Source organism: Amphiprion ocellaris, chromosome 24 (genome assembly GCF_022539595.1).
Source record: "Amphiprion ocellaris isolate individual 3 ecotype Okinawa chromosome 24, ASM2253959v1, whole genome shotgun sequence".
In the NCBI taxonomy this organism is placed as follows: domain Eukaryota; kingdom Metazoa; phylum Chordata; class Actinopteri; family Pomacentridae; genus Amphiprion; species Amphiprion ocellaris.
The window spans coordinates 7,984,299-7,998,523 of NC_072789.1; the positions used below are offsets into that span (position 1 = coordinate 7,984,299).

The following is a 14,225-nucleotide window of genomic DNA, read 5'->3' on the forward strand; positions in this document are numbered from 1 at the left end:
GGACAACTTCCACAATTTATCCATGATGTTGACCAATCTGAACACAAAACTTGTTGCCCACTGCACGGTGAAGACAAGGAAGAACAAAAAAACTCGGTATGTTGGGAACAGTATGCTTTCCATATGACCAGATTTTTTTTTCACAGATGTTTGCCTCTGAGTGGAACCCAAAGTAATCACAGAAAGTAGCCACCTGGAATGGCAATTATGGCTACCTGCAAACATCTAGTATAACTTTCATGCCGTTTACATGTGAGGCTGTGGATAGGTAGCCATTTAGCATGTGTTAGCATTGATAAAGTTGTAGCAATTACATATGAAAATTTGTACTTTTTTGTAGTAGGAATGCAATGATACTACCTTTTCTGCTTTGACTCTCCATTCTGATGCTGCAAGACCAAATATCATTGGTGAAGGCTGAGATGTTCTGCAACAAGCTGCTCATGAACTTATGTGTCTTTGATAGTAATTTCAGTGATGCAGTGGAAGCCAGGAATCTCATACTTGGGCTCCAGTGTGCTGAGAAAATGATAAAATCCCACATCGTTTTCATATGGCAATAACTAGTAATCAAGATCAATGCAGTGGGTGAGCTTCTGTTATTTTTACAGATCATGCACAGTGGAGTTTCTGGACAGTTTCTCCAGCGTTTGCTGTAAATTTGGTTGTTAAAGAAGGTGCAAACTCCCTGAATATAATAAATGAGATTAATATCACATTGGGATAAATGAGCAGTGTATATAACCTATAGTCAATACTAGAATAGATAGTTGTGCAACCCTAGTTTTTACCTTTACGGGAGTTTTCCAGGCTTTTTAGAAGTGATTTATGAGCAATTTTGGTGGGATTTTGTTGGTTTTGATTTGATTTTTAACAATATTCCTTCATGAAAACTCAGATGTAGATACACTGTGTTGCATGCCTCATTCAGGAGACTGTTTTTGACATGTAAAATCAGTGGATTCCACCTTTAAGAATCATTGTTACCTGCATGCAGCTCTACCAATAAAGCATCACCAGTCAGTCTTCTCTCTCACAGACACAGCTGTTTCTCCATCATTTCTGAGGGCGTCACATTAACCCTCTATAATCACCACTTTCCTACCTAAAATTACTCAAATTTGACCTTATTCTGACCTTTAACCAAACATAACGCTCACATTCTGTGGACTTTTTGTTCCCAAACTGGAGGACAGGTGGTGGGACACAGCTTTATGTCCCCACAGCATGAGTAACACCAGTCCACACACACACACCGGTGGTCACAGTGGTCTAACAGTGTGACCTGCAGCGAGGCTTGGTGCAGTTAAGGTGACTCACTCACTCTGTCTAACCCCTGCTGCACACACACAGACCACAAAAGCACATATGGACACTCAGAAACACACACCATAACGCCCTCTCCCTTCATTTCACTCGCTCTAACCACAGCTACTTCCTTGGTGAAAACTGTTGGCTGAGACGGCAGGCGGTTAGTTTGATTACACACACACACACACACACACACACACACACACACACACACACACACACGCGCGCGCGCATATACTCCAAAGCCACAATGCCAGATTAATAGAAGCCAAACTAGGTGGCTTGTGATATCGACAGAAAGGCAATCTCTCTTCGATGACACGGAGAGAGACTCAACTCTGAAGGCGAAAAGTCATCAGCAAGGGGATTTGGAGAACCACAAACCAAAACCAGAAAGAGAGAGAGAGAGTCATAAAGAGTGGTGAGAGATAAAGGAAGATGTGTATGGCAACAGAGAGAAAGAGCGGAAGCAGCAAAGAGCTGTGAACAAGTCAAGAAACAGAGAAAGACACCGCAAACAGAGATCCAGAGAAGGAGAATGAAACAGTTTGAGGGATCACTTTGCGTCTGACTCACTGGTCGACTGGAAAAACCACAAGGAGCTTTTTTTTCTACAATCTCTGCCCAGGAACGGGACACCTCAGCTGGGGTAAGAACACTGCAGCCTCAACCGCTTTAACCTATACAGCTTATTGTGTGTGTGTTTTTTTTTTTAAAGATCCTGTTTTAGTTGCTGTAACATTCTTTAATGCAAAATCTGTAAAATCATTTCAAAGCAACGTTGGAAGAAAGGGTCACAACCACATTCAGCGCTGTGTGATTCATTTCTAAACATCATGTCATCATGAAATTCTTTAAAATACCCTGGTTTGTTTGCTGTAAACAAATGAGGCCATGGCAGAGATGATGCATAACTTTATTTTTACACCGGCCATTCATTCCTTCCTGCCACCTGCCATTCTCAGAAATGACAGCAGTTTGAGAAACAACGCCATCTACCTCGTTTCTACCACATTTTCTGCTCATTTCCCTCCAAATTTGTCTTCATAGTCTGCAGAAAACTCACGCAGAACTGTAGTGGGAGTAAATGTGAATTCCTCTGAGTGGAAGCTAGTTAGCCCTGATCGCTAAAAGCCCTGAAGCCTCCCACACAAGCTGTTTCATCCTACAGCTAGTCTTAGCTGCCTGTTCCTCCTCAGCTTAGTGCTGAGGTTACAGAAATACTCATAACTATGAGTTCTGACAGTGTGAATACTCCCTGTATTACTTCATGAATAGTGTAGGGAGTGACCATTACTCAGATAGCCTGACTTATTGGATGTTGACTGGAGGTATCAGCCTACCATTGGCTGACATGCTATCTACACATTTATCTAAGTAAATAACAACAACAAACCAAGCCATGCAATAGATTTCAAGTTTTTATGAAATTTCTGAGTAAGGCTGCATGCTAGATTTTTTTCCTTTTGATAAATTACCCATCTGCATGCAAATATTCCATCAAAATACTTACCCCGTCACAATTTTGAGGGGACTGCGTCCTTTGTCCAGCTTCACCCAATACAATTGGGATTATTTAAAAGAAATACCAATAAGCCAGCTACAAACAAGAGCTTTTTTTCCCCGTATAGCCAAATAAGGTGCAGTCAGACCATCCTGGACTGCAGAAGAATCTGACTCTGGAACTATTACTCAGATGACAAATGGTATTAAACAACCGCTAACAGTTCCATGTTCCAGACAGCGTTTTCATATAGAACAGATTAGAAAACTAGGCCACATAGATAATGAACCCATCTAGTTACCAAATCAATGTGAGAATCAGAAATGTAGGGGGCGCTGTTACTGCAGAAAACAAATAAATTCTAATGGGATATATATATAGTACAATGTTTTCTTGTAAAAACAAATGTTAGTCAGTCGATCTCAGTTCGACTCCAGATCTCTGCTGTATTCTGTCAAACGAATGGAAAAACACTCTTAAGCATTCATGTGTGAAGCAATGTAGGGGATATTTAAAACTTCATGGAGAGCATGAAAGACAGTTTGTGTGCCCAAATCACAGCACCTTATTCATTCACTTTTCTGTACAAATGCACATCCAGTCCAATAAAAACAGCAGCTTAGATTAATGATACTCAACAAAAATGAATATAAGACTTTAACAGGAGCTCAGGTTTACTTTGTAGGAGGTTTTCCTCTGAGTTTATTGAATAGACGCAGCATTAAACAACAACAGGATCGAGTTACATGCATTTCAATTGAAAAACTTCATTAAATACTTTTATTTATAAACTAGAGCCAGTATGGGCAATTCATGTTGACTTTTCTTCAATATACATACTTACAAATCACCTGATGTTCTCTCAGATCTCGCGCAAATGTGAAATAACGCACGCATACCAAGACTCCACGTCATTATATCTGAATGAAGCTTTAAAAAAACATTAATGAAACGGTGACAACAAATCACCGTAAACTCTTCGGTCTCCATCTCATGATTGGTCTTTAATATTTTACTGTCTTACAACTATGCAATATTAATTCACTGACCAAAATAATCCAAATCTTGTTGCGTCTGTGATGAATACTTCCTCTACAGTAAGAGTGTAGCCATTGGAAAGCTTTTAACGTAAGTCAGCAGCGGGGAACGATCGATTTGAAGCAAATAAACGTCTTAATACAGCTCCATGTTGGACTGTTGTTGCATTAACTGATCAAACACCTTATAAAGTTTTTAACAACCTATAAACTGCACCACAGGTCAACAACGCTTTCAAGAAGTGCTGCAAGGAGGGCTGTCGGCATGTGTGTGACAAACATCATGCTGGTGAAAAGACAATCGGATGCTGTGAACTTGCAATTTTTTAAACGAACTCTCCAAAAAGGAGGAAAAAGAAACTTTCACCATTCTCATTCAACAGTAAACACAGCATTCCCTCACTTCTCTCCATTACATAGTCTGTCTAAACCGTCATTCTGTTCAAAATAGCCAATCAGAACACACCTACAGTCCAATCCTATTCGAGGTCCCGCCTACTCAGGGAACCAATAAAACAGTTGCTTTGGAGGCACGCCCCCTTTTTGACCTCCAGGGCAAGATGGCTTCTACAAGGAAGAAACTCAGGTGCAAACTTCATGCTTTTTTTTTTTAACAAGCTGCTGCCTTTAATCAGAGAAGTGACTTTTAAAAGTGTAATTTTCTCTGTAGCCACTGAACTAAACAGACAAACAAAACGCTGTCACGTCCAGAAGTCGGGAGCTTCCTGACAAAAGCACACAGGAACCAAACTTCTAGAGCTCAATAGATGTGATGATCTTATGTTTTACATGTGTTTTCTGGATTGCTAACCTCTAGATGATGTGTTTTAAGTGATCCCAGCTCATTAGCACCGGTGACAATCATCTGCTACATGCATTCCTTCACATAGACACCCGTATACACACCCACATAGATAGATGTGGTTTGTGGTTAGGAGATTGGTCATGAATGTTGACGTTTGAGCTTGTTGGAGAAGCTCTTATTGACCTTCCGTCATCTCTCTGAGTGTGATTTTTCTTTTTTTTTTTAAGGTTAAAAAGGTGGAGAGGACGGACAATTTAAGGAATAAGACTTCCATGGCATCTAACAGCATCTTTGAGTCTGCTTTTTTACGAGGTAAGCTTCCTTTCTGTTGTGTATTTGAAAGAGATTTTATGATGAATGATGTGTTAATGCTTTTTGTGAATGTTTCTGATTGGATGACCAGTTCTAGACAAGCAAAAGGGCATCAACAGTGTCACAATGACTTCTTTTAACTTTACTCAAATTGACAGTAAAAGCCTTCAAATGTGCTCCTTAGCAGTGTTTTCCTGCCTCTTTCAGCTGCAGTGCAAGTTGTCTCTTGCTAGTACAGTAGCTGTTGGAGATCCAGGTGTGTTATTAACTTGAAGGAAAACTTAGGAAGCTGCAGCCTCCCAGCTTTAAAGAAGGATGATTGGAGGGAGGAGAGTGAGGAATGTAGCAGGCATTCCTTCCTGCTGCATCAACCAGCAGCTGTGGAGATGACTGCTTCACTTTCCCAGCACTGGCTGTCAAAGTCTTACTCAACATAAAGTAATGATCCATATATATATGTCTATTTTTTTTGTATATTCGCTTAAGCTACATGCTGTATGCTAGTATGCGATACATTACATCTTATTGTAAAACCTAACCTGGTGTCTGGTGTTAAGGTTTAGCTCATATTTGCAGATTTTGAGCTGATTCAGAATCAGGAATTTTACATCAGGATGGACCACAGGTTGAGCAAGAAACATTGGGAGTGAGTTTAAAAGAAGTTCAGTGCACATTGCTGTCAGGAAGAGGAGGGTTATTTGCATGAGCTTTGCATGTAGTGTTTCAATCAGAGCTGCACTAAAAGAAGAGCTGCTGCTTGTTGCTTTTTGTTGACTCCTGTGTGGGTTTGTTGGTTTAAAGCTGGACTTGGAAGCTTTAATATTTTCACATTTCATCAGATAACTGCTTGTAGAACTCTTTTCTCACCTTTTATCACATTGTTTTGGTTTTCCAGATCACAAATTCTGTTTTTGGCATCATTTTTATCAAGAAAAAAATTTTCACATGAAGCCACTTAGCAATTAAAACGAGCAATATACATTTTCTATAATAATCATCATACTTGTTTGCTACAGCTACATTAGACACCACATTTAACTTTGAAATATGACAGCATGTGTAGGCGTTACTGATAAAATGTGAGGTTGTTCAGCTGTTGAGTTGAATTCACATCTTTACAATAGAGCTTGAAGCACCAGATAGTGCAGTGATGTCTGTCTGTTCCAGATACCTGGTGTTGCGTGTCTCAAGCAGTGGTTGTCTTTGCTGCGGAAATTCACAAGCACACTTTGTGACAGTGTGTATGTGTGCACGTTGACACTGTTTCCTGTTCACTCTTGGTACAGAGGCTCATGCTGCTTTGCACAGAAAAGAGCTTTTTGTTTTTTCATGGGTGCGTTCTCACTTCGGGCGTCATTGTCTTCATTTATACAAACTCATCGCCTGTTTTATAGCATCAGCAGAAGCACCATGCATGCCGTTGCACATGTGAATCGATTAGAATTCAGTTTATAAGAGTACATTTACTGCAGAAGTATTTATTATTGTGCAGCATGCATGCCCATTAATGAGTGTATGCATCTCTACTAATATTTGCAGAACAGCTTTGTTTCTACAAGCTTGGCTCCAGCTTTTTCAGGATGTTAGAAGCATCTTTTACATGTTGCTGCCAGAAAAATGTCACACTGTGAGAATAATCGTGTAGCTAAATGATCAGTAGTTTCATTAGACTAAACAAAATCTGGAAGCTCTCCTGTTGATGAGCGGTATATTTATGTTCTGGTAAACTGTAGCTGAAAATAAACCTCTGCTGGTCGTCTTTCCTGCACACTCCTTAAATTCAATTATAATCTGCTTGACGTGTCCTTTCTGTAATCGTATGAATCCACTATTAAACTGCAACTAGAGCTGGATATCATCAACACAGGGACGCTTCAGTTGTGTTCAGAAAGTCATAATGAAAGTTTTAGTCAGTTTAAATCCATTTCTCAATCCCGAATCCCCATTTTTAGAGATTACAGTTGAGCGTAGTTCATAATTAAAGCTGATATTTGGATAATTCTCCAGGGATTCAGTGCATTTCGAAGTATATTACTTGTAAATGTGTGCTTTGTCTTGCCGCAACTGCTTGGTTGTCACATGTTGAAAGACATCAGTTCACGTGTTTCCCGCCTGTATTCTGTGGTTTCATGCTTGTGGTGTTGTGTGTGCGTGCATCATCCACAGTTTTACCCAGGATGCTTCGGGGTTTTTTTTGTCTCCTGTCAGTCACTAGGATCTGCAGTAGAACCTCAGCTGCCACAACACATTTTGTGACCAAACCTCAGGCCTGCTGTAAACTCACCCGATGAATTAGTTACTCTACAAAACAAAACAAAAGAAAAAGTTGCTACTTGCTCTTGATTGTAAATTTTGTTCATCTTATTCAGAGGATGAAACCACAGCGTGTAGGATCAGTATACGCTGAAGGAATCACATGTGGTTCACCCAGTGGTTTTATTTTCAATTGATTTCCATATTGGCGGTTGCCGAGTGGTTGCCGAGTGGTTAAGTCATCACTTCTCTCTCCTCCAATCACCAGCACTGTTACAAATCTGCTGAATGCACACTGCTGCTTTATCTCCATCTACATGTATGTATGCACGCGTGTGTTCATGTTTCTGTTTTAGCTTCGGGACAAATCTACCAGACACTTCAGGGCTTTATCAGCTCAGTGTGTTGTTGAGATTATCTGCTTATCTGAGCTTCAGTTTGCAGGGCAGTTTTCTGGTCTTTTCCAACTGATGTGGGTTTTTAGACTTTTAGAAATGTTACTAAACTATCTGCACCTTAAGACAAACACAGAAATCTATTTATATCCATGAATAAATTAGCATAAAATCTGTTTTCGGCCGATCATTGGTGCCTTTCATGACCTTAAACTCAATTAAGTTTCACATATTTTCCTTGGCTGAAATGTTACTGATGACAAGTCATGAACTGTACAGGGCAGTTTAATTTACATTACTTTGCATTTAAAAATGAGCAAAAACAAGAGAAATGTTTTGTCTGAGCAGGCAAATATTCTGGTAACTAAATGAAATACATCACAGGATCATAAGTGCTAAATGACATTAAAATGTGCCTAAAAATATAAGAAACAACAACAAAATTTTTTGATGCACTGTTAACCCTCTGAACCCCAAGAAAATTTGTGACATTTTTGCTCCTGTCACATTTCTACTCACCATGGGCTCGTTTTTCACTGCGATATAAAGTCCTGCCCCTTAAATCAAAAAGAAAAAAGTTGAACAAAGTAAAATTGTATTTTACAAAAATTGAAAAAATGTTCAAATTGACATGTACAACAATGTGGCATGGCTCTCAAACGGTTTTGTAGTGGCTGTAAAAATAAAAATAGTACAAAACTGTATCATGTGCAGCCACAATTTTTTTGGAGCACATATTTCCTTTAAAGTTCACCAAAAATGTGTAAATTTTGTGTAGTAAAGGTGCAAATGGGTGCATCAAAATGCACCAGAGTTCAGGTAATTAAGTGTTTGAGGCTAAAAAAAATGTATATCAAGATTCATCAGTCACTTTTTGTGTGTTTTTCATTTACTCCCACAGTTATGACTCTACATAAATAGATATTTCCATGTTAATTAGTTTCGTCTGCCTGCTTTGTGGCGACACTGCCTGCAGTTCAATCAAAAAGTAATATCTTTATTAAATTAAGAATTTAGTTAATGCAAACCACTTATTTTTGGAGAATAAAATAATTTGATGAAATGTAACAGTTTTAATGCTTATTTTTTTCCAATTGAATATCATGTGGCAGATGAGTATTTCAAGGACCGTCGGAAAGTAGAAAATCTGACCAATTTTTCAGTTTTTAAGCTTTCTGGCTTTGGCTTTACATGCTCTGATAGATGGTATAATTTAGGATTTTTTTATAGAGATAATATGCCTTTTTAAACCCACCACGAGGTTTTGGAGATCAGAGGGTTAAAAATCTTAAAAGGACAATTGATTTAAAGGTAGTTTTTGTTCTGGAAAATAAGTACAACTACTGGCTGTATGAATAAGAGACATTCAAGACAATTTTGAAACAAATTAAGTGTCCGTGAGTGAGATTGGAAAAATTCCCTGACATTTTTACTTCAGACTAATCAAAACTGTAAATTAAAGAGTAAATAACAGCCCTCTATCAGTGAAACATTGACTTTATTAATAGTTGTAGTAGCAGGCTGCCTCTTTATTACACGTCCTACTCTTTACAACATTCTGAAAATGGCTTCAGGACCTGGAACAAGAAGATACAAGAAGCTTCAAAGGAATAATTACACCGTTGCTGAGTTTAATCCAGTCTGATTCAAGTTTCTGCGGCCTCGTTTTTATTAGAAGTTTTTGCAGATTAATGAAAGTCAGAGATCAATGATATTCTCTGGAAGTCACGCTGAATGATATCAACATATTATTCATGTCTGTGTGTTCAGATTTGACTGAGTTATGAGTCCCACAAGTTATTTCTGAAGCCAAATCTTCTCATTTATTGAACAAAATGCATAACTTTTCATTGACATTCAAATTCATCACTGTTCTGTAAAGACGACATTTATTCACATCTACTTCATAACTTTATCTTATGCTTTTGTGGGAGCAAACTTTCTTTTTTAGAACTTTTTCCCCTCCTCCATCTCTTTGCTCTTGCATCAGACTTTTCTCCATCCTTTCTCCATCCCTCCATCCTCCACCCCTCCATATATCTCTGCATTAGAAAGCCACTCCAGCTTGTTTTTCTTGCACTTCCATCATCCGAGTGGTGAATTTGCATTGTTCCCGTCCTCAGTTCATATATCAAGCTGCTTTGAAGGCTGTTTTTCTTGCTTTCTTGTCACTCTTTGCCTTAATTTACGCCCGTCGTCAGGTCTGAAGCCGTCGTTGCTGCGTGCCACATCGGCCACTTTCCCCCCTCATCGACGCTGTCGGCCTTCCTTGGCCACATTGCACTCGGCTGCCCCGAGCTGATTCTGGTTATCTGGAGGCTACACCTGCTGTGTGTGAGTGTGTGAGTGTCACAGAGACAGAAAGGGAGGCTGTTATCAGGAGACGACAAAGCTTAACAGAGGAAACTCCAACAGGTCTGCTTCAGGCTGATTTTACAGGAGGTGATGCTGGAACCACATCCAGACAGACACTTTTCTCACATATGAGCTTTCTCACATTCATAACTTATCATAATGTCAAAGCACACTTGAGTTTAGTCCAGTAAATAAGAAGCCAGCAGTGTAACAGTGGTAACTGGTCACTTGCATACATGCAGTGTGCACCTCGCAGAAATAAATATATAATTTTCAACTGAACTGATACATTTTCTTACTCAGTAAAACTTTTTTTTGCATGTTACAAGAAAAACAGTAGCAAGATTTGAATTTGTTAGGCCTAGCATAGAATATTTTAGTAATTTTAACATAAACTTCCACAAAAATCCTTTTATGCGATACATTATTTAACATTTAATTTATATTAATGGCAGCTCCATACAATCATGTGCTCTAAAAATGTCTATAAATTATTTCATTGTGTGATTAAACAGTTTAATTGACTCGATTTGAAGTGTCATGTGACTCTTGTGTTGAGTTAGGTCAGGTGTACTCAAAATTTTAAAGTTACTTAACTAAAAGTTTTGTGTCCAAGCCACTTTCATTGAGCTTTAATGCTTGCCAGCAGGTTTGGAATAATTGTTATCTTTAAGTGCCAAAATGACATCATTACTAGAGCAAGAAACTGTAAAAACAGAATCAGTAGGTTTTCATCTCCCAGACAGTCCTTGAACTACTCAACTGTGACATGTATTTCAGTTGTAAATCTTTTATTTCATCAAAATCTCTTTGTTCCACATGTCTCGTTTAAAAGTGAAGGAGTTCAAGTATCTCAGGATCTTGTTCACGAGTGATGGGAAAATGGAGCGTGAGATGGACAGGTGGATTGATGCGGCATCAGCAGTAATGTGGGCGTTGTATTGAACTGTCGTAGTGAAGAGGGAGCTGAGCCACAAGGCGAAGCTCTCAATTTACCAGTCTGTCTACATTCCAACCCTCACCTGTGGTCATGAGCTCTGGGTAGTGACCGAAAGAACAAGACGGCAGATACAAGCGGCTGAAATGAGCTTTGTCTGTAGGGTGACTGGGCTCAGCCATAGAGATAGGTGAGGAGCTCGGACATCTGGAGGAAGCTCAGAGCAGAGCCGCTGCTCCTTCGCGTCGAAAGGAGCCAGTTGAGGTGGTTTGGACATCTGATTCGGATGCCTCCGGGGAGGCTTCCTTTGGAGGTTTTCCGATCATGTCCACCTGGGAAGAGACTCCAGGATAGACCCAGAACTTGCTGGAGGGATTATGTATCTCGTCTGGCCTGGGAACACCTCGGGATTCCCCAGGAAGAGCTGGAAAGCATTGCTGGGTGGAGGGACGTCTGGAATAACCTGCTTTGTCTGCTGCCTCCACGACCCGGCCCCAGATAAGCAGAAGACAATGGATGGATGGATGGATATTTGCTCTAAATACGACCATATTATTTAGAATCAACATCATGCTGTATTTAAGGAGACTTGAAACTACTGATTGAGACCACAAACCAATTAGAAAAATATTTACTGCACTAATAAATCAAGTGAGAAGTGGTGTCACTTTCTCATAGACTTCTATAAAATTGCATTTGATTTGAAACCAGAGGAGTCGCCCCCTGCTGGCTGTTTGAAACAATGCAGGTTTAAGGCACTTCTGCATTGGCTTCACAGTATATTCTCCTAAAACTGTGCGCGCGCGTGTGTGTGTGTGTGTGTGTGTAGTGTGTGTGTGTGTTTTAACAGACAGTGCAGACAGCAACGGAAGAAGGACACAAGGAGGATGTGTGTGACAAAGCGACCGTTAGAAAGACAAGTCCTTCCAAACACACATACACTCACACTGACAGCACAGCATTACTGTTTCTGATAAGTTGCAGAAAGCTCATGTATTGTATGTTTGCATTTGTTGTTACCATGCAAACATTCACGTAGATTTATTAGGAAGTGTTCATACGTCAGAATTTAACTTGATACACTACATACTGAATGCAGATACACGTCTCAATAGGATTTATATGCAGAAATATAAATAGATGAACAATTGTGGCATCCACTTTGCATTTACAGTACGTTGGTTAGCCATTCTGGTAAACCAAACACACACTCACACACTTACCAAAGCCACAAACAGAGCAGAGTTTTACAATAAATAACCACAAGAGAGGTCTGACTGGCTTTCAGCTGTATGTGTGTGTGTGAGAGAGAGAGAGAGCATGAGGAGAAAAAAGGAGAAAAACAACAGCGCAAGGAGAGGAACGGAAATCGTTATTTTAGCAGTCTAGTAACAGGAAGGAAGGAGGGGAGGAGTGAGAGAGAGTGAGCAGAGAAGATGAGGTGAGGTTAGATGGAGAGGTGATGGAGGAGAGAGATGTTTGATTTGACAGGATCTCATTCAGAGATCCTCCTCCTGGTTCATGTAACCCAGACCTGAACCCAGGATACGGTCTGGGTGGCATCAAAAGTAGGTTCAGGGGTGACCCAGCAGCCTGGTGGTTAAGGTTCATACCACACGGGTTCAACCGCTGTGTGCAGAGAGTCTTTGATTCAATCCATTACTGTGCCCACTAAAGACTGTCTGAAGGAGAAAAACTTGACATGCAGGTGGTCATTTTTCATCCCACTGGGTTCACTTTTTTTGCAGGTTGCAGGCCTTGCATTTATGATGTAAACCACGCTTGTGCACAGTTAAAGGATTCACAGGTCAAAAACAAAACAAAAAAGATAACCCTTTTTCAAAAGGAAAACTCAAAAACAGACATGATTAAAGGAAAAAATGACATGATTAGACATCTTTCTATAGGATGTTTACTTATATCTGGATAAGACAGATATTTGAAATAAAGAACTAACAGTTGGTCATAAATTGCAGGAAATTTACGAACACAGTTAAAAAAGCAACGTAGCAGAGGAATTTTTTGGACCTTTTCATTCTGAGGTGCCTCACTATTGGAAAATGAAAGTAACAAAGGCAAGTACCATAAAGAATTAGAATAGAATTAGATTGGTCAAATAAAATGGTTCACACTGCAGGCAAATAGTAAATACACTGGGAAAAAAGCTAGTATGCTTAGAAAAGACTTAATGTATTAGTTTTGCCTGATTGTCCTCTGGTGTTTTTTGCATCATGTTTGTCTTCAGATCCGTTCAGGTTTTTAGACCTATGAAGACTTTAACAGTGCACCAGCGTGGTTTTCATCAGAAATACTAAAATCCGATCCTGCTTGCTGACCTGTGCGCTAAACAAGCCTGCAGCCTGCAAAAACAGGTGGTTGAGGCTGAAACCAAATCCAGTGAAGTGAAAAATGATCACCTGTGTGTCAAGGCATTGTTCTTCAGTTAAGTGTTGTAAATGTCGTGTTTCAGGAGGGTTTTGTACAAATCAGATGCAAGTCAGAAACTTAAAGCACCAAAGCATATTTAGTGGTGAAGCATTTATACACAAAACAAATTTTATTAGAAATCAGTTTTTTTTTATCCAATATTGCATATTTCCAATGATTAATAATAAATAAATATACATGCTAATGTGCTAATCATATATTTACACTAATCTATTATTTATTTGATCTGAATGTAGACTTTTCTCCGTTTCACTCTGGTCCCAGCAGCTGCAGATGAAAGTCTCCATAAATTTATAGAAACATTCCATCCTGGTGATGTTAGTTGTTACTGTGGCCATTGGGCAAAGCTCCAAAGGACAAAATTACGCTCAGTAGAGCATTTTTCACATTTTTAAAGGTCTTAAAGTCAAGATTCCTCAGAAAATCCAACAGTTGGACTCATTTTAAGCAGTGATGGGCAGAAAAAAGGACTGTTTACATCTTCAGACATGTATCACTTTTTATAGGTGTGATCATGTAAAATGGCTTGAAGAACCATCTGGTAGACAGATAGTTGAGGTATATCTTCTATAACCACAGCGTCCCCACTCTCTGTCCCCATTTTTTTTCCATTTCTATAACCTCAACTGCATCAAAGACAGGCAAAAGTGCCAACAAAGAAGGGTTTTTCCCCTGTTTGTACGGTACTAACCCTGTCTTCACTAAATCTGGTTCACGTTCAACTAAACTGCATTCTTATTTACATAATGTGGTTCTGAAACAAACTTGTTGGTACAACTGTGACGTAACACGAAAAGCCTCCAGTTTGAAGTTTTTCCAGCTTGTTGGTGTTGAGGCCCAGTTGTTGTTGGCGCACCACGCTGCCAAG

At 39.5% G+C, this 14,225-nt stretch overlaps 1 protein-coding gene across 1 annotated transcript in view; it reads left to right on the top strand.

Annotated features, from left to right (window-relative positions):
- The first annotated feature begins 1,751 nt into the window (after nucleotides 1-1,751).
- runx1 (RUNX family transcription factor 1) overlaps nucleotides 1,752-14,225 on the top strand; it is a 63,421-nt gene continuing 50,947 nt past the window's right edge. Inside the window, exons 1-2 of the mRNA XM_035944111.2 lie at nucleotides 1,752-1,960; nucleotides 4,885-4,969. Coding sequence (XP_035800004.1) covers nucleotides 4,930-4,969 — 40 coding nt within the window. The 5' untranslated portion in view covers nucleotides 1,752-1,960; nucleotides 4,885-4,929. The remainder of the gene's footprint in view (nucleotides 1,961-4,884; nucleotides 4,970-14,225) is intronic.